The 21,992-nt window shown below is 40.2% G+C and overlaps 2 protein-coding genes and 1 non-coding gene across 3 annotated transcripts; all 3 read left to right on the top strand.

The window, feature by feature from the left end:
• LOC117256191 (protein bicaudal D homolog 2-like) lies at nucleotides 1-14,107 on the top strand. The gene is made up of 8 exons (XM_033625449.2): nucleotides 1-482; nucleotides 4,612-4,824; nucleotides 5,610-5,762; nucleotides 6,189-6,650; nucleotides 6,902-7,894; nucleotides 8,122-8,273; nucleotides 8,758-8,989; nucleotides 12,624-14,107. Exons 1-8 carry the CDS (start codon nucleotides 243-245, stop codon nucleotides 12,624-12,626), a joined length of 2,448 nt encoding a protein of 815 aa, XP_033481340.1. The 5' UTR covers nucleotides 1-242; the 3' UTR covers nucleotides 12,627-14,107.
• Nucleotides 14,108-15,588: 1,481 nt separating this feature from the next.
• card19 (caspase recruitment domain family, member 19) lies at nucleotides 15,589-20,919 on the top strand. The gene is made up of 6 exons (XM_033625451.2): nucleotides 15,589-15,641; nucleotides 16,099-16,238; nucleotides 18,451-18,607; nucleotides 18,717-18,779; nucleotides 18,995-19,060; nucleotides 19,196-20,919. Exons 1-6 carry the CDS (start codon nucleotides 15,635-15,637, stop codon nucleotides 19,291-19,293), a joined length of 531 nt encoding a protein of 176 aa, XP_033481342.1. The 5' UTR covers nucleotides 15,589-15,634; the 3' UTR covers nucleotides 19,294-20,919.
• LOC117257576 (U6atac minor spliceosomal RNA) lies at nucleotides 20,796-20,923 on the top strand. The gene has a single exon (XR_004501713.1). It is a non-coding gene; the product is annotated as a U6atac minor spliceosomal RNA (small nuclear RNA).
• The last annotated feature ends 1,069 nt before the right edge of the window (nucleotides 20,924-21,992 follow it).

The following is a 21,992-nucleotide window of genomic DNA, read 5'->3' on the forward strand; positions in this document are numbered from 1 at the left end:
TCAACTGAAGTTTCCTCTGTCAGCTTCACGGAGTAGCTGAAGAAACTCTTCGAGAATGACAAAAGTATCGTGTACGTTTAGCATCGTTGAAGTCTGCGGCGGCAAAAGGCAAAAGGAGCTCAACGCCATTTAAGTCTCGACAATGCGGTTCAAACAAAGAAGGCAGTGATTTGCGGTCTTGGTGGTTTTCTGTTTAGCCTGGGCTGGGTCCCGTTACAGTTGGGAGTCGGCGGCTCACCAAGATGTCTATGGAGGAGCAGGAATATCCCGAAGCGGTGCTGGTGACAGAGGCCGGGCCGCAGTGGCTTCAAGTCGAGGTCGAGCGTCTCACCCGGGAGCTCCGTGAGACGACCCATGAGAAGATCCAGGCGGCGGAGTACGGGCTGGCGGTGCTGGAGGAGAAACAGCAGCTCAAGCAGCGATTCGATGAGTTGGAAACAGAATACGAGACGGTCCGACATGAGCTGGATCAGCTGAAGGAGGTAACCTGAGGTCATAGCCACGCAGACAGATAATTAAAAAACCGAGGTTGTAACGTTAACCTAACGTTAACTGTATCGGTATGTGACCGCACCACATTTAACCTGGCAGTTATTCTGTTAGCAGCACGTTAGCCGTTAAGATTCTGGTGCAGCAACGGTCAGTATTCTGTTTACCAACGGCTTTGAACGTGTCAGTCAGAACCACACAGGCTGTAATCAGAACCATCACAGGTTATATAAGCTATCAATCATGGGCCTGGCTCCTTTCAAGCTCAGCCACAACTTGGGTTCATGTCTCCAAAACCAGTGTGCCACAATAGTAAATTGACAAGCTGGATGTCTCTTAAATTAAGTTAGAAGTCTCTCATAAGGTTGTGACAGACTGTCATGTGGTAGCTAAATGCCATTCATAGATTTATAAACAAAATAATAGTCGTGTGGTGTAATGTTTTTCTCATATTAAAGGATAAAACCTGACATTTCTTTTTGGTCACTTGCCTGTAACGTTACTTGTTGGTATGGGAGGGTGAGGCCTTCAGATCAGACCTCTGCAGCTGCAGCAGTATGTCAAATTTAGATACCTATGTGGCCAACCTGCTGCAAGGTTAGTTTATTGGGTTTAACAGTAACAGGGTAGGTCAGGGTGTCATGGAAAAAAGACACGTTTCAGACTTGTTTTGCAGTCCAGTTAAAAGGGAATCTTGAGAAGGATAATACTCCTCCATGTTGTTTTTTAACTCCCCTGTCATGGTGTCTTGTGTTTATTTCTCCTGCTCTTTGGAGACACATTTCAACCCCACAGCTACAATTGAGCCAACCTCTGGTTTCCCTGAAGTTCTCCTTTCCAACATCCATCATTATCACTAAATACAGCTGCCTGAATGGTTTTACCCAACTCATTTAAGCTGTAAATGTTGTTGTCAACAAAATTCTTTCACATCCATTATGGCTTCAACACAGTTATTGTTTTAGTATATGAACATTGAAATCTGTCACATCATCCACTGATTTCTGAAGGGATGATTTGAATTTTAGGTCCACCATCTGTCGCCATATCTGGCTCATATTGGAGCTACAAATTGCAAAATTAGAGGAAGAGCCTGGGCAAAGCTAAGATGAGATGGAAAAAGCAGTAACACCTGTCGGTCAAGCAAAAACAGAGCAAAACACACATTTTTGTCTTATATAATGTAGATATATATTTACCATTTTCAGTACCGAGGGGAGATGACATTTAGGGCATTACATTTTATTTATTTATTTATTTTTTTAATGAAAAGATAATTATACTTAATCATGACAACATCAACTTTTTTTTATTTGTTTATTTTATTTAACCTGAAAAATCTCTTTTTCAGGAGTGTTCTGGCCAAGACTGGCAGCAACATAAGTTACAGACCGACAACATAAAACAAAAATACAGAATAAGAATGTAAAGCTCTAAAACAAGTTATATAAAACACAAAATAAGATTACTACAAAGAAAAGCCAAAAAAAAGTATGTTAATATATACCAGAAATGAACCATAAAAACGCAAACAGCAATTACACATGAATTACACATGAGTACAAAGACCAGCTAAGACACACCATGACATTGGCATATTGAAAATTGTGTACAAAAATCCCACAACAGTGCTTTGAGATGGCCGAGAGGAACCAGTGAGTGTATCTTCTGTAACTTCAGTCCTTCTGCAGAAGATTCCACATGTAAGGAGCTGCATACATAAATGCTCGCTTGCCAAACTCTGTACATACCCTCAGTGCAGACAATAAGAACATGTTTTGTGAATGGAGAGCAGCTATTTTCATTTTTTGCTTAATGTACACACATAACTATGCTAGACGTAGGCCAGAAATAGCTTTGTGAACAAAAGAATGCCAATGAAAAAGTCTAAGTCTAAGTCTTCTTGGTTAGTAGCAGAGAACAGCACAATGACTGTTGTACACAGTGACAATACCACAGAGTGAGGAGGCACATGTGGTACTGGTGTATAAGTACCACAGAAAAATAAGTATTGAAAACGCTTCTAATGTTGAGAATCGATATGTATAGAAAAATCGATATTTATGACAACACTGCTTTTTAATAAACCAATGACTTTTATAATTTCCACAATGAGAGATAAGAAGAAGCGACATGAGATACTAATATCCTAACTTTTTTGGGGAAATTTTGACTGTTTCAAGAGAGAAGTTGGGGTTTTCCCGTCTGCTCAGTATAGACTTGCAGCCAGTTTATAAACCTTAGAGGAACTGCATCCTAAGACACTTCCACATTGGCTTCACTGGTGATAATAATTTCAACAACAATAATAATTTAGTGTATTGGGATATTTCATTGTGGACAGAAGCTAGCAATGTTTAATTACAAGCATTACTACACATAATGATCATTTTTATTATCAATTAATGAGTGTTTTATTTAATGGATTCATTGCTTGGTCTATAAGTGTCTCAAAATAGTAAAAGATGCCTGTTAAAATTTTCCACAGCCTAAAGTCACATGTTCATGTTGTTTGTTTTGTTCAACCAACAGTTGAAACCTTAAATACAATCAGGTTACTGTCATACATTTCAAACAAATCATCAGATCCTAGCATTGAAGAAGCTGCAACCAGGGAATGTTTGGCATTTAACTGACAAATTAAGTGACTAATTGTTACAGCTCTGTTTTCTATCACTAAGTTAAACCCTGAGTCATGATGAGGAACTTGCTTATGCGTCTCCACTGGATGACTTATTCTAAGTTGCACATTGATGTTGATTTTTGTCCACATCACATTATTCGTGCCGTAGATCACAATCCAGTCACTAAGTGACTCAGTGTTGCCGTCATTGTTCTGGTATCTCATGATTCGGACTGCTGCTTCCTCTTCAGTAGAGTATGTCACTAATGTAGGAGAAGGAATCATCCATCAGCACCCACTGTGCTTTAGGTTACAGATGGATTCACATTACGACTGACTGCTGCATACATGTCACTTTGTTTGACTGAAACTGTTGTAGATGCCTGTGGGAAGGAGAGCTACAGCTCTGATGGGTTGCAGGACTTTCTTGGGCAGTAGTTATAACGTCACCAGTTTGGCTCGGTGTCAGTGCTTGTTGGCTGCGTGTCTACAAGCCTTTAAGTCAGATGGCTGTGGGAATCTGACGTCACCCTGTTCATCCTATTTAAACTATTGTTCTGGCTCCGTCAATACTGTTAACCTAAGCCTCTATACTTCCCTTGGTTTCCAGCCATTAGTGCATTTAGGACCCCATGAGTGGTCACCTCCATTAGACACTGCCTTGCCCACCTCTCTGCCATGGAAACGCTGACCATCTCGTGGAGTTTTTTGTGGTTATTGTGGCCCAGATTCACTGACGATGCCAAAATGCAGTGGTTATTTAGTTCAATTGCAAAACAGTATCTGACCATTTCTTGCTTTATCTTGCAATATATTGTCATTGTCGTGTGAAAAAGAACTCAGTGATGAATATGTGATAGGTTTAGTAGAAATAAAAACTTAACTTTTACCACCTATATTTTATTTTGATACATGAATATTCCTCTTAAATGTCCAGCAGGGATTTTTTTGCCCTGAATTAACATGTAAGGGAGCGCACACTTTAAATTTAGATATTTTCAACATATGACTGTAAATTCAAATTTGGTCATCTGAACTCAGATTTCCAAGACAGAACAAACTGAATGAAATGTTTTTGTTCCCTGAATGTGGATTGGACGACAGCAGACTCCAGCTGGCCCTAGCGTGTCATGTGAGCGTGACAAATTAAAATTCATGCAGTTCAAATGTAATCAGTATGTGCAGTAATCTCTCTTCATGCTCTGTTAGTGGCTAATATGAACATGACATAAAACCAAAATGTAGCAGCAGGGTGACACAGTACTCCTGAGTGAGTGGTCTTCTGTGACACAAAAGGCAAACAGACAGGCAGTGTTAAATTCAGACTATGACAGGCCCTGGTAATAAACACTGTGTAGTTAAGAGAAACTTTATATATATCACTGGTGGTTATTTTGGCCGTACTTGTGGTTCCGTGTGTGTGTGTCTTAAAAAAGGCTGGCCATTAATCCTCGATCAAAGCAGTTTGCTCTGATCTAATTCTTTGTCTCTGTTCCCAGGCCTTTGGACAAGCCTACTCAGCCCACAGGAAAGTGGCAGCAGATGGGGAAAGCAGGGAAGAGTCACTGATCCTGGAGTCTGCCAGTAAGGAGGCTCTCTACCAGCAGAAGGTCCTAGAGCTGCAGAATGAGCTCCGACAGGCCAAAGCTTCGCTCACCAGCTCGCAAGCTGAAAACGATCGCCTGTCGGCCATTGCCCTGGAGATGAGAGAGGTGAGCGTTCAATTATGCAAATATCAAAATGCAGATTAAGTATAAATTATTTCGGTCAGCAAGAATACAAAATAAATCTTATAACCTCTCTCTTTTTTTGTGTGTGTATATAACTTTAATATGTCAACCTAAAATTGCTCCCTCTGTTTTGTGTGTTATGTGTTTTTACACTAGCCTTTTTTGTTGTAAAGCTGTGGAAAAATGAAATTTTGTTTTTGGTGTCAAAATAGGGGACTAGTTTATCTCACAGTTGTAAACGGGAGTCGTTAACTTTACTGGTTGTGGTTGAAATGGTTTGCATCTGTCCGATAATGTAGTAAGTAACATTTAAAATAGTATGAAGAGAAGGTTAGTAAAGCCACAAGTTTAGATTGACATGGACCACCACTAGTTGTCGGGGTGAGGTGTGAGAGCATTGAAGTTTGCGCGTGTCGGGGGGAGGTCAGGTTAGTGGGATCGCCATGAAACCAGCAGGAAAGATGATGTAATGGTCCAGTGTGAGTGACACAAAGGATGTCCTCCGCCACGGCTCTCTGTAGCATGGATTGGTAAATGGACCATATCCTTCTTCCGTCATTACAGTCGCCTGCCAAAGTCTTGCCCCTGTGGTATGTGAAACGTGCTGACGTGATGATTCTCATTTCACCCGACCAGACGGTTGCAAGGATGTAGTTTACGCTGCAGGGGTGTTTTCACTCACTCAAAGATAGTGAGCATTTATTTATAGAGTTTTTTTCTCAAGCAGCCTTTCGTAACATGCCATCTCTTTCTGTTCCTGTGTGCAGAATTCAGAGCTGGCAGAGCTGCAGCGAGGTCAGCTGCGCGATGACATGAGAGAGTACAAGGTGCGGGAGGCTCGTCTGCTGCAGGACTACAGCGAGCTGGAGGAGGAGAACATCTCTCTTCAGAAACAAGTGTCTGTGCTGAGACAGAACCAGGTGAGACAAAGAACATGATACTCACTCTGTTACACATCTGGAACTGGGTGGAAAAATAGTCATGTTCTTACTGTTTAAACTTTATTATGACCCAAAGTACACACATGATTGTTTGTTTTTGTTCTAGTATAATCACGTAGTTATTGTGTCATGTTAGAAAGTGACAAAGTAAGACATTAAAGACATGTTGCCTTCCCACAACTTTTGAGTTTTGCTATAATTTATAATGTTAGTCAAAAAATGTTCTTCCCTTTTTCATTTTTCACACCAAATTTTACATGTAAGGTTTTATGGTCTCTGGACAGCTTTTTTTTGTCATTTTGGACAACATTAGGCACTTTGGTGTAATAAAGAAACTAAAGTGGACACAAATTAATAGAATAAAATTATTAACAGTTGTCTTTATATTTTTGACCATCTGCTAAGGTGGAATATGAAGGTCTGAAACATGAGATCCGCCGTCTGGAGGAGGACTCCCAGTGCCTCAACAGCCAGCTGGAGGAAGCCATGCGTCTGAGAGAGATCGCTGAGCGGCAGCTAACGGAGGCCTTGGAAACGATTAAAACAGAGCGCGAGCAGAAGGCCACTCTTCGCAAGGAGCTCTCCCACTACATGACCATTGGCGGCTCCGTGTACAACAGCTCTTTCAACATCTCCTTCGACAACCTAAAACTCCACGACGATCCCTCGGCCATCACCGAGCCCGACAACGATGACCTGATCAGAGGCTTTGAAAACGGCTTGGCCAAGGCAGGTGAAGGTGATGAAGACAACAGAGCCGGTGTGAAGAGAGGAGAGGCTTTCAAGCCGGCTCCTAGCCTGGTGGACGACCTGCTCAGTGAGCTCAACATCTCTGAGATCCAGAAATTGAAACAACAGCTTGTGCAGGTATGAAATCCTCAGGATGCTCTTTGACCGTCCAGCTCCATTACTTGCTGATTTACAACAGTGTGTTGCCTGATCTCATGTTTTCAACACATTCACTCGAAAATGGATTAAACTTTTCACTAAAGCGTATTCTTCTGTCAGGGAAAGGAGATAAAGATACAATGTGCATTCTTCCAGTTTGTCAAAGGTTTTTTTTTTTATTAGGTTGGACAAATGACTAAAGTTGACTTTGTTTTAACATTTATGTTCAGGTGGAGCGGGAGAAAGCAGCCCTGATCAGCTCTTTACAGGAGAGCCAGAAGCACCTGGAGCAGGCCTATGGGACTGTGTCTGAGCAAAAGGAAACTGTCAACAGGCTGACTGAGAACCTCACTGCAATGAGGAAACTGCAGGCCAGTAAGGAGCGCCAGTCCGCCCTCGACAGTGAGAAAGACAGGGACAGCCACGATGACGGAGACTACTACGAGCTGGACATCAACGGCCCTGAGATTCTGCAGTGTAAATACACTGTGGCGGTGTCTGAAGCCGGGGAATTGAGGCAGGAGCTGAAGACCCTGAGGGCACAGTACGAGGAATGTCGAACCCAGTATGAAGACGAGCGAGCGCGGCTGGATAGCGACGTCCACGAGTTGAGATCAAAGCTGGCGTCTCTGGAGAAGATCAGCCATGCGGATAAAGCGGAGGTGGCTCGTCTGGAGAAGGAGCTCCGTCTGGTCAGCGAGGCTGCGGGAGAATCACTTGGCAGCCTTAACGTGGCCCAGGACGAGCTCATAGCTTTCAGTGAAGAGCTGGCCAATCTCTACAACCACGTGTGCATGTGCAACAATGAAACTCCGAACCGTGTGATGCTTGACTACTACAAGGAAGGCAAGGCCAAAGTAAGAAAGGGGCAGGAAGGGAAGGAGCAACAGTCTTCCGTACTTCTCTCAAATGGGCTGATCACTGAGACTGAGCCTGGGAAGTCCGGCAGCACCACAGTTAGCCCGGCCCCGGAGCCCCGACCAGAACCCATGAACATCTATAACCTCGTAGCCATCATCAGGGACCAGATCTGCCACCTGCAGCAGGCAGTGGACCGCACCACAGAGCTGTCACGTCAGAGACTTGCCAATCTGGAGCTCAGCACAGTGGCAGACAAGGACAAAGAGGCCTGCATGGGAGAGATCCTCAAACTGAAGTCCCTGCTAAGCACCAAAAGGGAACAGATCGCCACCCTCAGAGCTGTGCTAAAAGCCAACAAACAGGTCAGAGGATCCCTCTGAGTGTATCTGTACGTGTGTGTGTTTGTTTTTGCTTGCCTGCGGTGTGTGTTTCTGACAGGAAGGATGTTCATTGTTTCTCAAACTGACAAGTACAGCCGAAAGGGGGGATAGTCTTCAGCTAAAAATAACCCCGGAGTTTATACTTTATGAAAGTGCAGGAAGTGAATGAATAATGAATGAATAATTATATAAGCTCATATTCCCTTTAGACGGCTGAGGTTGCTCTGGCCAACCTGAAGAGTAAGTACGAGAGCGAGAAGGCCATGGTGACTGAGACGATGATGAAGCTCCGCAACGAACTGAAGGCTCTGAAAGAGGATGCTGCTACGTTCTCCTCTCTTCGAGCCATGTTTGCCACAAGGTAAGATTATACATAATCACTGGTTAACATTTCAGTCCTGACAAACATGAAATGAACCATGGTGTAGCCAAGTGGTCTGGGGCTTACATCAAAATGCATCTGTAACAGGAAACAATAAAGAAATGCCAAAAGAACAATCATATTTCTTTATATCCTGCTTATTTTGCCTCTTTTCAGCTTCTTCTCATGATAATGAAAAAAAATCAAAACTTTAGTCCTTAGTCTGTGCAACTGTTTCATGTCTGAGTGTATGTTCGTGAGGAAGACACAAAGCATTGTGGGAACAGTCTGATGTAACGCTTGTGTGAGTGAGCTAGCAGAGACCTCATCCTCCCATCTGGAAAATGCTGTCTGGGGAATGGAGAAAACATGTGATGGCAGCAGCAGTTCAAGGCAGATTGCTCCACCTGCTGGAAATAACATTTATCTATCTTTTCTTCCTTTCCCCCTCTCTTGCTCTTTTCTCCACATCTCTTTCCCTCAGGTGTGATGAGTATGTGACCCAGCTGGATGACATGCAGAGGCAGCTGGCTGCTGCTGAGGATGAGAAGAAGACCCTGAATTCTCTGCTGCGTATGGCCATCCAGCAGAAACTGGCCCTAACCCAGCGCCTGGAGGACCTGGAGTTTGACCACGAGCAGGCGCGCCGCAACAGTGCCACAGCGGTGGCAGGCAAGGGCAAAACAAAGGGCAAAGGAGCCTCTTCCGGCCATCATGTAAGTCAGAATGTGTACTGCAAAATCAACTCTGAGCCACGAGGCAACAGCAGAGGCCCTGGGTTCTTTTTCAAGGCTTTCTGTGCCCTTTTTAAACTCTATATCTTTTACAAGATTTGCATTTCTCTCAGGCTTTGCATACATTAATTTTTTCTAACACTGTGCTCTGTTTTTTGAGCCATCATAACTCTAACACCATATATGGCATACTAATATTATTACTACCTAATATTTTTGGGATGTCAGTGATGCATGGTTGTTTTCACTATGTTAGACAGGTTGAGTGGAACCAGTGCTTTCTTTTGTGCTACTCGTGCTAATTCTAACATAAAAACAATTATACTTTGATGCTTTTATGTTAAAATAATGTAGACCATTTTACAGCCGATGCATCAAAAAGATGCGTGTGCATTTTGGCCAAGGAAGTAGCAGTCATTCTGGTGAGTTATCAAACTGCAAACATTGAATTCAACATTTTACCAGGACCAAAATGTCTAGTTGTGTGTGTATGATTGTCAGAATCGATATTCCACTGGTGGACTCAAGTTGTACAGGATTCCGAGAGGATCACAACCATTTCAGAGTAATCGGCAGCAGTTATGGCTGCAAGCTATCTTGGTTTCATACATGGCAGTCTTGTGTCCATGTCTTTGACTAGGAAGGATTTCTGATTTCAACACACAAAACTCTGAATCGATGTTGTGGTATTTCAAGTTCTGCACATGTCCACAGATAACGTAATCGTAAGCATCTAGTGACTTGTATGCTCGTAGTTTCTCCCTGGTGTACATGCTAGGTTTCTCAATCAAATAAGTGTATACAGTGCCCTCCAAAAGTATTGGAACAGTGAGGCCAATTCCTTTATTTTTGTTGTAGACTGAAAATATTTGGGTTTGACATCAAAAGATGAATATGAGACAAGAGATCAACATTTCAGCTTTTATTTCCAGGTATTTACATCTGGATCTGATACACAACTTAGAAGATAGCACCTTTTGTTTGAACCCACCCATTTTTCATGAGAGCAAAAGTATTGGAACATGTGACTGACAGGTGTGTTTTGTTGCCCAGGTGTCTCCCAATTACATTGATTATTCAGACAATAAATAGCACTGAATGTCTGAGCTCAGTTTCAGATTGGGTACGATAGGTTTTGCCTGTGCAGACTGCATTTAGAAGTGGAACCAACATGAAAACCAGAGAGCTGTCTATGGGGGAAAAAGAAGCAATTGTGAATCTGAGAGAAGATGGACAATCAATTAGAGCCATTGCACAAACACTGGCCATAGCCAGTACAACCATTTGGAATGTCCTGAAGAAGAAAGAAACCACTGGTGTACTAAGCAACAGATGTCAAACAGGTAGACCAAGGAAAACATCAGCAGTTGATGACAGAAACATTGTGAGAGCTGTAAAGAAAGACCCTAAAACAACTGTTAGTGACATCAGCAACAACCTCCAGAGGGCAGGAGTGAAGGTATCACAATCTACTGTTCGCACAAAACTTCATGAACAAAAGTACAGAGGCTACACCAGATGATGCAAACCACTCATTAGCAAGAAGAATAGGAAGGCCAGGCTGGAATTTGCCAAAAGGTACAGAGATGAGCCTCAAAAATTCTGGGAAAAAGTTTTATGGACTGATGAGACAAAGATTAACTTTTTCCAAAGTGATGGAAAGGCGAAAGTTTGGAGAAAGAAAGGATCTCCTCATGATCCCAAACATACAAGCTCATCTGTGAAACACGGTGGAGGTAATGTCATGGCTTGGGCTTGCATGGCTTCTTCTGGGACGGGCTCTTTCATCTTCATTGATGATGTAACACATGATGGCAGCAGCAAAATGAACTCAGAAGTCTACAGAAACATTTTGTCTGCTAATTTAAAGAAAGATGCAACCAAACTGATTGGGAGATCCTTCATCATGCAGCAAGATAACGACCCAAAACACACTGCCAAAACAACAAAGGAGTTCATCAGGGGCAAGAAGTGGAAGGTTTTAGACTGGCCAAGTCAGTCTCCAGACTTAAACCCAATAGAGCATGCATTTTACCTGCTGAAGAGGAGACTGAAGGGAGTAACCCCCCAAAACAAAAAACAACTGAAAGAGGCTGCGGTGACAGCCTGGAAAAGCATCACAAAAGAAGAATGCAAAAGTTTGGTGATGTCAGTGGGTCACAGGCTTGATGCAGTTATTGAAAGCAAAGGATTTGCAACTAAATATTAAGTCTCATTCACTTTAATCTATTTTAAGTTTATATGTTCCAATACTTTTGCTCACCTAAAAATTTTGTGTTCCATTACAAATAATGCTATCTTCTAAGTTGTGTATCAGATCCAGATGTAAATACCTGGAAATAAAAGCTGAAATGTTGATCTCTTGTCTCATATTCATCTTTTGATGTCAAACCCAAATGTTTTCAGTCTACAACAAAAGTAAACGAATTGGACTCACTGTTCCAATACTTTTGGAGGGCACTGTATATCAGGCCACTTACTAATGTCTTCTGCCCAGTCACTGCATGGATCTGGAAGTCTGTTCCCACTTGCCAAAGTCAATTTGTTGAAGTAGCATTCACAATCTTTGGTGGTTAGTGCCCTTGCATAACTTGACAAGCTGTTGTGGTCCACCATACTTCCATTGCCAAAATGCACACACACCTTTTCTACAAACTTTAAAAGGGTTTATACAGAATCTGTTCAATTTGCAACAAGGAAGACACAAATTCCTCAAGCATGGGTTTTAAGTTTTATTTTCTGACTAATATTTCTATCATTATTTGGCATGAGAACTGCATGAAACTGTAAACCTATGTGCTAATATTGATACAACTGACACTTGCTTCCAAGCTGCATCCCTTTTAAATTTGCACTGATAAGTGTAAGTGAATATCATTTGTCATTCAAAGTACCAAACTTTCATCCATGTTTGAGTTCTGACATGTTCTGGGACAATGAAGATGATCCTTTGCATAATCAACAAAACATGATGTCAACAAATAATTAGAAATTGTAACATGAAATCCATTTCAGAAGCGTTGGCCACAAGGTTTTATTGCACATTTTTTATACTATTTAATTGTTTGTTACCATTTGTCAGCATATATGTTATTTATTGTGTTATTTCTCCAGAGCCATTCATTTATATGCAACCTCACTTCATAATACAACTTCTTTTTCTCTCACTGGTCTAAAACAACTTGTGAGATATTGATAAAATGATTGGCACCACAGTGAGTGTCCTAGGTTGAACACCAAGGACAAACCAAGAAACCAAAACCACCAGCATTAGTATGTTCAGTTTTGACTTCATTAATCATGTTTCTGTCACATTTAAGCTACTATTCTCTATTTTCTGTATTAAACAAACGCATAATTTTAAAGGTTTATGTCAGCACACAGGAGTGATGTCAGAAGTCTGAATGACTCAAACACTCCCTGCAGCATCAGTGACTCACTACTAAAGCCTGCATGCAAACCACACCTCAGTCTTCTGCTTCCTGCTCCATCTAACCTTCCCAGCTGCTGCTTTCATTAATAAACTACACCTTAGTAATTCAGTGAAATTTCATCAATCAATCAACAATCAACATAATGTGATTGTTTTCTCCTGTTTCTATCTTCTCATTTGCAGTAAATCTATCATGCCAAGTGTCCTTAAGGAGCTCCGTCAGAGTGTTTGTGACAGTTGCCAGTCACCTGGTTCCTTCACTCTCTAATCGCGGTCCAAATCATGTTGTCGTCAACACAAGAACATACATATCCAACAGTATTTGCCAAGAGCCTTGTTTTAGAGTGCCAAAACAGTTATGTAAAATTCTGACTGCGGAAAGACTCATCGTATCAGCTGCCCGCTGCAGTCCTCCAGTCTTCCAACGACATGCACCACTATTATTACTGAATCAGAGGAAGACTCAAGATCAGTGTTTGCTGGTTACTTATTGCCTGTGTTACTCTGACTGCACTTTTTTTGTTTTACTTATTTGCTCTTAGGTGATTCCTCTTTCTTTGTAAAAAATCCTACTAATTGTTACAAGTATTATACAGTGTTTCTACCAGATGTGCATGTTTGTCTACCAGATTCTTGTTGAGATTTTCCAGTGATTCAGCTTATTTATTTCATAGCGACAAACCCAGACTTTCAGTTTGTTTGAAATTGAGCTGGTTGAAATTCAACAAAAGAGACAAATACACTTTTTTGCCTTAGTTATTTTCCTTTTGGCCTTAATGTATGGGCAACCTGCTGACAGCCCATAGAAACTATTTCAGCTTCATCAGTCTTGATAGCTATATGTCCTGTGTAACTCATTAAAACAGTATTGCAATATATTATTTTCACTATATGATCCTGTAAATATGGTGCTACAGTTTCAGGGTCGTACTACATTTCGTGTTATTGGGCTCCTCTTGTAGACATGGCAGAGCTGTTACAAATTCCAGTATGCTTGTTAAGACTAAGAAAGAGTATTAATGCAAAGCTTATTTAAAGATTTCTAAGTTAAGGTCAGATGTTAATAGTATTCATAAACTATTCGTGAAGGAGAGTTTTTAATGTATTTGTTTTAATACAATTTTTTTGTAAACCTTTTGAGTCCTACAGTCTGCAAACAAGAAGCCTGCAGTGCCATCCTGTTTTGTTTATGCAAGTGCAATTTGCAAACATGGCAAGGAAAAAAAAACAAAACTAAATGATTATGCTATGTAAAAAAAAAAATATTTTACACTATATTGCTCACATACTTGTTCCTAATTGATTTTATATGTTTTTACTACAACTGCAATTGTATTTATTTGACACTGTTCAGACTACAGGATGTCTTCATCCTTTTTGTTTCATAAGGGAGTCGGAGTGGAGGTGGCTGGTCGGAATATTGATAAGACTGAACTTGTGGTAAAACACTAGCAAAATTGGTGACTGTGGGCTGCTGTCTCTGCTAACAGTTACTGCTGGTGATGAAATAAATCTAACTTTCACAAACAGGTTTTTTGTTCTTTTTTTTCCAATCTAACATCCCGTAAAACACAAATTAAAAGCCTGGTCCCAGTTAAACTCCCAGTCCCTGTTACTAGCCTGGTGTGGCTACACATTTTGACAAAATAAAGGCCTGTCTCAATTAGAAGCCTGGTCTGGTTGTCAAGCAGTTCATTTCTATAGGAGTTCTTTGGATGTATAAAACCAGATTGTTGACTTCATACCCACATCACACATTGCACATACAAATATAAATGTTTGAATGTTAGCTCAGTTCAGTTTATTTTACTGAAACCAACCAGAGAAGACTGAAATTCATACAGATTTACCAGCATGACAAAAAAACAAGCAGTGACTCCCTTCCTCTGAAGCTCTCATAAAACCAGAGTATGTGTCCATTACTATTACTCATATGGGTCCACTGATCAAAAGAATCAAAAGTGTTTTTCACCATAGTTAATCCAAGTTACGAATATAATTTTAACAGGATAAAGCAGTGTTGTGTCAGTATGCAGGGGGCTGTAATCCTCAAGTGCCGTGAAACCAGTGTCATAACATAACACATAATTGATGTTATTCGAGGCCTATTTTTTTTTTAAATGTTATATTCATACTGGTTTAAATAAACAGTTAGATTGTATTCCCTTTGCTGAGCAACAGTTTTGTATAAAAGGAATTAAAGGCCTGTCCCATATAGACACCTGTCCCAAAAACACACCTGTTGAGTTCAGTAACTTAGGCAAATAATAGCCTGGGCTTCTGATTTCTAATTAAATAAGTTTTATGGTAAGATACCTGCCACCACACATTCAATTTTACAATATAGCTTTATTCTTCTCCTGTTGAGAAATTAAAACAGTCATGATTTTTGAAGTATATAGACTAATCCTGTATTACCTTTTTTTATAAAAAAAAAAAAAAAACCATACAGACCGCTCAACAGCTGAATACAAGATGCATTGTGTACAAGAACTAATATATACAAATCAGCAACACAATCAACATAAATGTACCAAACAATAATGGTAACTGTATAGGCAGGAAGATATCCATTTTACAGTATTGTACATAAAAAAATTAAAAAAAACCCTTTAAATGCCTGTGTTATACTTTTGTGATTTGTAACTTTTGTGTTTTATTTCCTTTGCATTGTTGTCTTATTTCTATGCACTTTGTGAAGCACTATGTAACCTTGTTTAGGTAAGTGCTATACAAATAAATATTATTAAAATGTAGTTTTTGACATGGAAAAAATGTATCATTTTTGTTTCTATGGTTCTCGACCTTTTCATTGCTATGTTGTTACTAGGGGAACAGCTTGGGCCACAGTTTATTTCCAGTCGGAAACACAGAGACTAATTTAAAATGTTGTCAAGTTATAAAAGGACTACAATGAATTCATCCATAGTGACAACAGACTGCTCAGTTTTATTTAAGATGAATACCAGTGTACATGTCAAAGATTTGTTTATGGATGGAAAATAAAATAAACGTGTAGCAATGTTGTTAGCTGCTGCCTAGCTTGGCATTTCCGTCAGTTGGTCCCATTTGGTCCCATTTCCGGTGAAAAGGAAAGTTTTTTTCCTTCTTTAAGGACGTCTACGTAAACCACTCCCAGCCTGCGCGGTGACGTCAGGGGGCGTGTCCAAACAGAGGACAGAGGGGACTCCACAATGGGAGGTTTGTGTCTTTCTTTAACGTAAACTAACGCTTATCTTACAGTGTAGTTTAGCCTTGTGTTTCGCTTCAGTGTCTTCCCATTACGTCCAAATGACGAACATTAGCACAGCGGTTACCACCGTCAAACGTTGCCTCGGTTTGACAGTGACAATGAGTAACGTCTCAGTCCAACTCCTGCTTCTGAAAAGTTCCTTAACATCACAGTTTCCCTCATGAAGAGCCTCACTTTTCGTTTTGCTGTCAGGAGAAGCGTTAAAGTTAGCTATGACCAAATGTTTCGCTTCGTTCCTGTGCCCCCACACTCCTCTCCTGACACCGTTTGGAGCAAAGACCGGAGATAATGTCAAATTTCCGTTCAGTATCCTGTACTGTAAAGTGACGTCTCCTCTCAATGAAAGCCAGTCTGTTGGAGAAACAGCATTGCTGCTGTACTAATTATTTTAAACTCTGTTAACAGATAGTTTCCATGACCAGCTGATAGAGGACAGCGCCTTCCTCAGAGCTGACCGCAGGCTGGACACAGACTTGGTGGACAAAATTATCCTGCAGCTCAACAGAATCTACCCGCAGATCCTCTCAGACAAGGAGGCCACCAGAGTAAGTCTTCACACAGAGTACCTCACTGGCTCCTTCACATGCAGGGAGTAGTGGAAAAGATAAGGAAAAAGTGAAACTACAACAACACTGCAAAACTATGCTTGCAAAATATTAGTATACATCATGCAGCAGAGTGACCCATGCCAATGGTGTATCATCATAAATCACTTGCCTATTATTACCGGTGTACTCATTTGTTAGCAGCATTTAATGTTGCAGCTGTATATGTGCTGTAAATTCATCAATAATGCATTATTATTCTATAAACTCATAGTAGGTCTGTATCTGTAAAGTAATTGGTAGCTATAGCTGTGAGATAAATGTACACACTATTTCTCCCAGAAATTAAGTAAAAATACAATAAGATGGAAACACTGCAGGAAAGTACCAATACCTTAAAAGTGTACTTTAACAAGCATAAAATTACATGAGTAAATGTACTGAGTTAAAAATGAACAGAAAATAAATAAAACCATGCAATTATACAACACTCATTCGAGGAGAAAAGAGGAGAATAAATAAATGTATCAATCAATAATTAATCAAGTAATAACAAAAACACATATATACAAACATATTAAAAATATTAAAACAAACAGCCTCTAGTTATAACCTATATTAGAAAGATATGTTTTAAGTTTGTCGTTCAAAACTGTCCACTGAGCCAGCTAGTCTTATATTTAAAGGCAGGGTGTTCCATATTTTTGGGGCGTTGTTGCTAAAAGAAGCATCCCCCAAAGGTTTTTGTAGTAACATTAAGAACATTTCAAAGAGCAGCTGTGGAGTATCTCAGGGCTGATGGAGGGACACAAGGTGATAGGGAATCTATTATATAGGAGTGGGCAGTGCCATTAAGAGCCTTAAAAACCAAAAGAAGGCTTTTAAAATCAATTCTTAAACATACTGGCAGCCAGTGTAGGTTACGTAAAACAGGAGCAATATGGTCTCTCTTTATAGTTTTAGTTAAAACCCTGAATGCTCTGTAGTTTTGCAGTGGCTGATTTAGGCAGGCCAGCGTACAGAGCATTACAATAATCAAGACGACTGGAGACAAAAGCATGGACAAGATTCTCAGCATCTTTCTGTCTCAGTAGAGGTCGTACCTTAGCTGCATTACGTAAATGATAAAATGCAGTTAATGTTCACAAATTATATTGAGCTTTGAAATTTAGACCACAGTCAAAACACACACAATGTTTCAGTCCTTCCACACTGAAACAAAGTTTATTGCAAGTAACAGGACAGTGTGCCGCAATTCTCCTCTCTTTCCTGTAGACGTTTTCCTTCTACACATCTGTCTACAAGTCATTGAAGGTGTGCGTGAGCCTCTACATTCTAGTTTTATATCACTGCACGTTAAATTATTTCTTCAAATCAAAAATCAACTCAAGTTTATTTATACAGCATGTTTAAAAACAACCGCAGTTGACCAAAGTGCTGTACTAAATAAAAAGAGAATGACACTCAAATATGTAGCAATATAAAATTCACACAAATGTAAAACAGGATAAAACTGTTAAAAACAAATACTAAAACCACTGCAAACAACTAAAGGCTATCAACAACATGTACATTTTAAGATATGTCTCAAAAGTGTCAGTGGAGGGGGAGGATGTCATGTCTTAGATCTACAAATTATATGATGATTCGAAAACACTTGAAAGTGAATAACGTAAATAATTCCCAAATAATTCCACTGGAGATGCTTCATCCTGGCCTGGGCAAGCTGTGTCAGCCAGCACTCCAGGAAAGGATATTTCCATTCCATTTTTCAAGTTGAGTGCTTCCTTCCTCGCCTCAGGCATGATGCAACCTGCCCCCTTCATCTAGCAACAGAGAGCTTCACAGATAAAATCTCCACTAAAGAGTATTTCCACTGCTGAATGGAAAGACTGTGTGGCGGCTTCCATTTAACCGCTAACATCCTTTTAACAGCAGTGCGTGCTAATACACATAGCTGCCTTTGAGTGTGATTAAAGTTCTGCTCTGAATCATCATTAAGTAGCGTACATACTGGAGAGCAGCCAATCTCAACACACAAAATTCCAGATACCCCACACGATGTGTAAGAAAGTCCCCAATTTAACTGTCTGTCATTGCCCTGATAACTACATGTGTTGTGATATTGACAGCTGTTATTGGTTAATGTATACCTGCAAGTTGTGTCAAACCTAAAAAAAATCCTATTATAACTGTTGTTATTGTTATCTAGTTTCGAAACTTGGACGTGCCTACAAGTGTTCGAGTGGGTGAGCTGCTGACACACCTGCAGAGGAAAGGAGAGGAAGCATGCAGGGAGTTTTACAGAGCTCTTCACCTGCATGTAGAGGAGGTATACTACAGCCTGCCCACACGGCTCCGCCTTAGAGGTTAGTCCCCAAAACCTGCCTCTTTATATCATGTGTGATATTTATAAATCATTTGTTGTGTATTCTACATTTTATTCCACACACTAAAACATATCTGTCCCGCTTCCAGATTCCTTAGATCCACTTGCGCATCCACGTGCCTACCAACAGAGATATGTTATGAATGACAGAGGTAAGATGTTAATGTTAAAGAGTGTATGTATATCAATGTGTGTGCAACATTCACTGCTCAAAAAATTTGGGGAACACTTGAATATGCTGCTGGGTTGATGCCTTCCCACGGCCCAAAAACTATGCTAAAAGTGTGTCAGGTAGTTTAGCATTTAGCTCTGACACACACTAGATAGTTAATTACATTTATGTTGCTAAGTGTTTATCTCTTCTCAGGTCCCTTCTTCTTTCTGGGCTGTTTTGGCGTTGCGGTGGGAATGGCTTTACTCTACTACTACGGTGGTAAGCAGCTTTCCAGTTTTTAATTGTGATGATCAGATAGTATTTCAGATGGTATCAGATACTGGCTAATTGAAAATACAGCTTCACTTAATGCTGTTAATTCAGTGTTACAAAGATGGCGTCTGTGTTCTGCAGAGGCCAGAGTGACGGGAGGCAGCCGGGCCCTCGGGATGGCTGCGCTGGGTCTGAAAAAGAAAGCTCGGGAGGTTCTCATTTGGTACACTGAGATGTAAGGTGGTGACTCATTCACACCAGGTGCTTCAGCAGTGTTGCTCTCAAGGATGCTACTTGTACCAAAGCACAGCACACTATCACCTTTCAGGAGATGAATACTAATTTTGTACACAATTGTATATAGTATTTTGCTTGTGATCTAAAAAGAGAAAGATGGGGTAAATGCAGAGCTACATTTGGCACTGTGCTCTCATTTCCTCAGATATTGATAACTGTTTAAGTAGGTTAAAGGGATCGATTACACTTGAGGGATAACCACAGTGAAATGAGAATTAAGCTGTTGCTACAATATTTAAATGTGGCATAAATCAGGTTTTTATAATAGAATTAAACAAGAAAAACACTGACTGCATTAGTGACAAAATAACTAACACTGTATAGCAGTGATACTCAACTTACAGCCCAAGGGTGCAGGGTGACCAGCTGACCATTTTCCAGTTCACAGTGATGATAATGAATTCACACTGGGATTTGTTGGTTTGTTTTTGTACTTTGAATGTACATACAATACCAGAGTGCTAACAAAATGGATCGAAATATAGCTTGTTTAAGATTTAAAAAAAGTGCCAGAGGAGGATCTGGGGTGCAGGCTAAGCTCTGAATGTCCTCAAATCCTGCCCTACACCTGACCTGTGCCTGGCTGCTGAGACTGGATATTCAACTTATCTGATAAATATCTTTAATGTTTGTTTATTAAGTGGCTCCTGGGCAAAGCAAGTTGAGTATCCCTGCTATATAGGATCCATTTTTATCTCACATTAAAGATAGCCCCCAATTCATATGTGCATTTTGCATCCATGTAATAATAATTCTTGAATGCACAAAGCAACAGCCTGCTTTACATGTGCTCACTTACACTTTGCTGTTAAGACTCAGTGCAGACTTATTATTCATATTTTTATTTAGTATTTTTGGACAGCACTCCACGCCTTTCTCTGCAGCATGCTGTGCTACTAGACATGTATTTGGATGATGGATTTGTATTCCTTTGATATGCAGCATATTAAAATTCACCTCAACCCCTCTGTCCATGAGGCCGAGCTCCCTATAGAACGTCACCGCCCCCGTGTGGCCAAAAGTGAACACAGCCCCAAACATCGTCTGGCTTGTGTTGGTTTCATAAGAGCTTCTCAAAATTCGGCAGCTCATGTTAGACAAAAATAAATAAGCATGTAAACGCGATAAATACCATCGAGCATGTCCGTGAAGTGTTATTTTAAACCGTTTTAGACGAGTTTGCAGTCACGTGACTGCTTCCACCAATGATATCCCGCTCTACCCGCGCAGTGTATCATGGGTAACGGTACAAACTTACACCAAAACATACAAATGCCGAATGAATAATCATAAAGCTGAAGTATAAACCAGTTTTAAATGAAACTTATAACAGCTGTGTTAAATATTTATGATTATTATGACAGCAACCCGGAAATTGCACCGTAAGTGAAACCGAATTTCATTACTCGGTGTATAAATCCTGTTGTTTTCCGTTGTAGTAGTTGTGTTGTATGAAAGGAGAGAAGGTTAGCACTCCCCTTGACAAGGATGGAATTGGCCCCTGTGGTCATCAACACACATACGGTTAAGGCACTGTCACCTACTTCGTGGCATCTCTAACCATGTTTTTTTTCACGTATATAACTTTATCTTTATGTGGACGCTGCCTTACTAACTGTTAACGTCTTACTTTCTCACTCCAAACTACGTCTCCTTCTCTTGGCATGTACTGTGAGACCGGAAGTGCCCGAGTATTTCCCTTGTTGTTCCCTTGGCCTCTAGCATTTAGCTGCTGAATACTCAGAGGATTATTGAAACATTAATGCTTTGTCTGCAGGCTTTCTCACAACAGAAGTACTCTCAGTTTGTGACAGAATAAGCCCATTTAAATGTTAATAAGTTCCTCGCCAGCTATTAGTAGATATTATATCTTTATAGTGTGGATATTTCTTTGTTCTTACTGTGCCTTTTTGCCAACTATTGGTAAGTTGGTTTCTTATAAGTCTTTTTTAAATACAAAGTCTGGCAGTAAATGAATTTAGATGATTTTTTTTCTTTAACGTGTGATATAGAGAAGTGGATTTGAACATAACCGTAACTATCACAATGGTGCTTTGTCAAACTGTATTTCATTGTGGTTTTCTTTATGGTAGTGGTTCCCAACTGGTCCAGCCATGGGGTCCAGATTTGTCTTTAGTCATTAGTTCAAGGTCCACACAGTTAAATATAGTCAACTACTTACTTGTGTTTGTCCATGTCATTGAGCTAGACTGCTGTCTCTGTTGAGTAGCTGCCCGTTAGTTAGTTCTTGAGTCACTTATGGTCCATCCAGAATGGACCCATGACCCACCACCATTAGGGAACCACTGCTTTATGATGATTTAACATCAGGTTATCAGAAGCCAATACCAGAAATGCCTGAAAAACTTCAATTTGCATGACTTTATTATTATTCTTGTATTCAACAATTTTGTAAAATTGTTCCAAAAGAAAATACTTTTGATTTTTGTTGTTTGTGATTTAATGTCTACTCACTGAGTCCAGTGCCTGACAGTTTGTCACTCGTGTACTGTGCTGTGTAAAAATGCCTTAAAGTTGGAAGTGCCATTATTTGTTGGATTGAGACTTCTGTCTTTGTATGATTTAAAAAAATAAAAAAAAAAATAAAAAAAAACCAGCATGGTGATAAATAGGACAAGAG

The sequence above is a fragment of the Epinephelus lanceolatus genome, chromosome 1, assembly GCF_041903045.1.
Source record: "Epinephelus lanceolatus isolate andai-2023 chromosome 1, ASM4190304v1, whole genome shotgun sequence".
Classification (NCBI taxonomy): Eukaryota; Metazoa; Chordata; class Actinopteri; order Perciformes; family Serranidae; genus Epinephelus; species Epinephelus lanceolatus.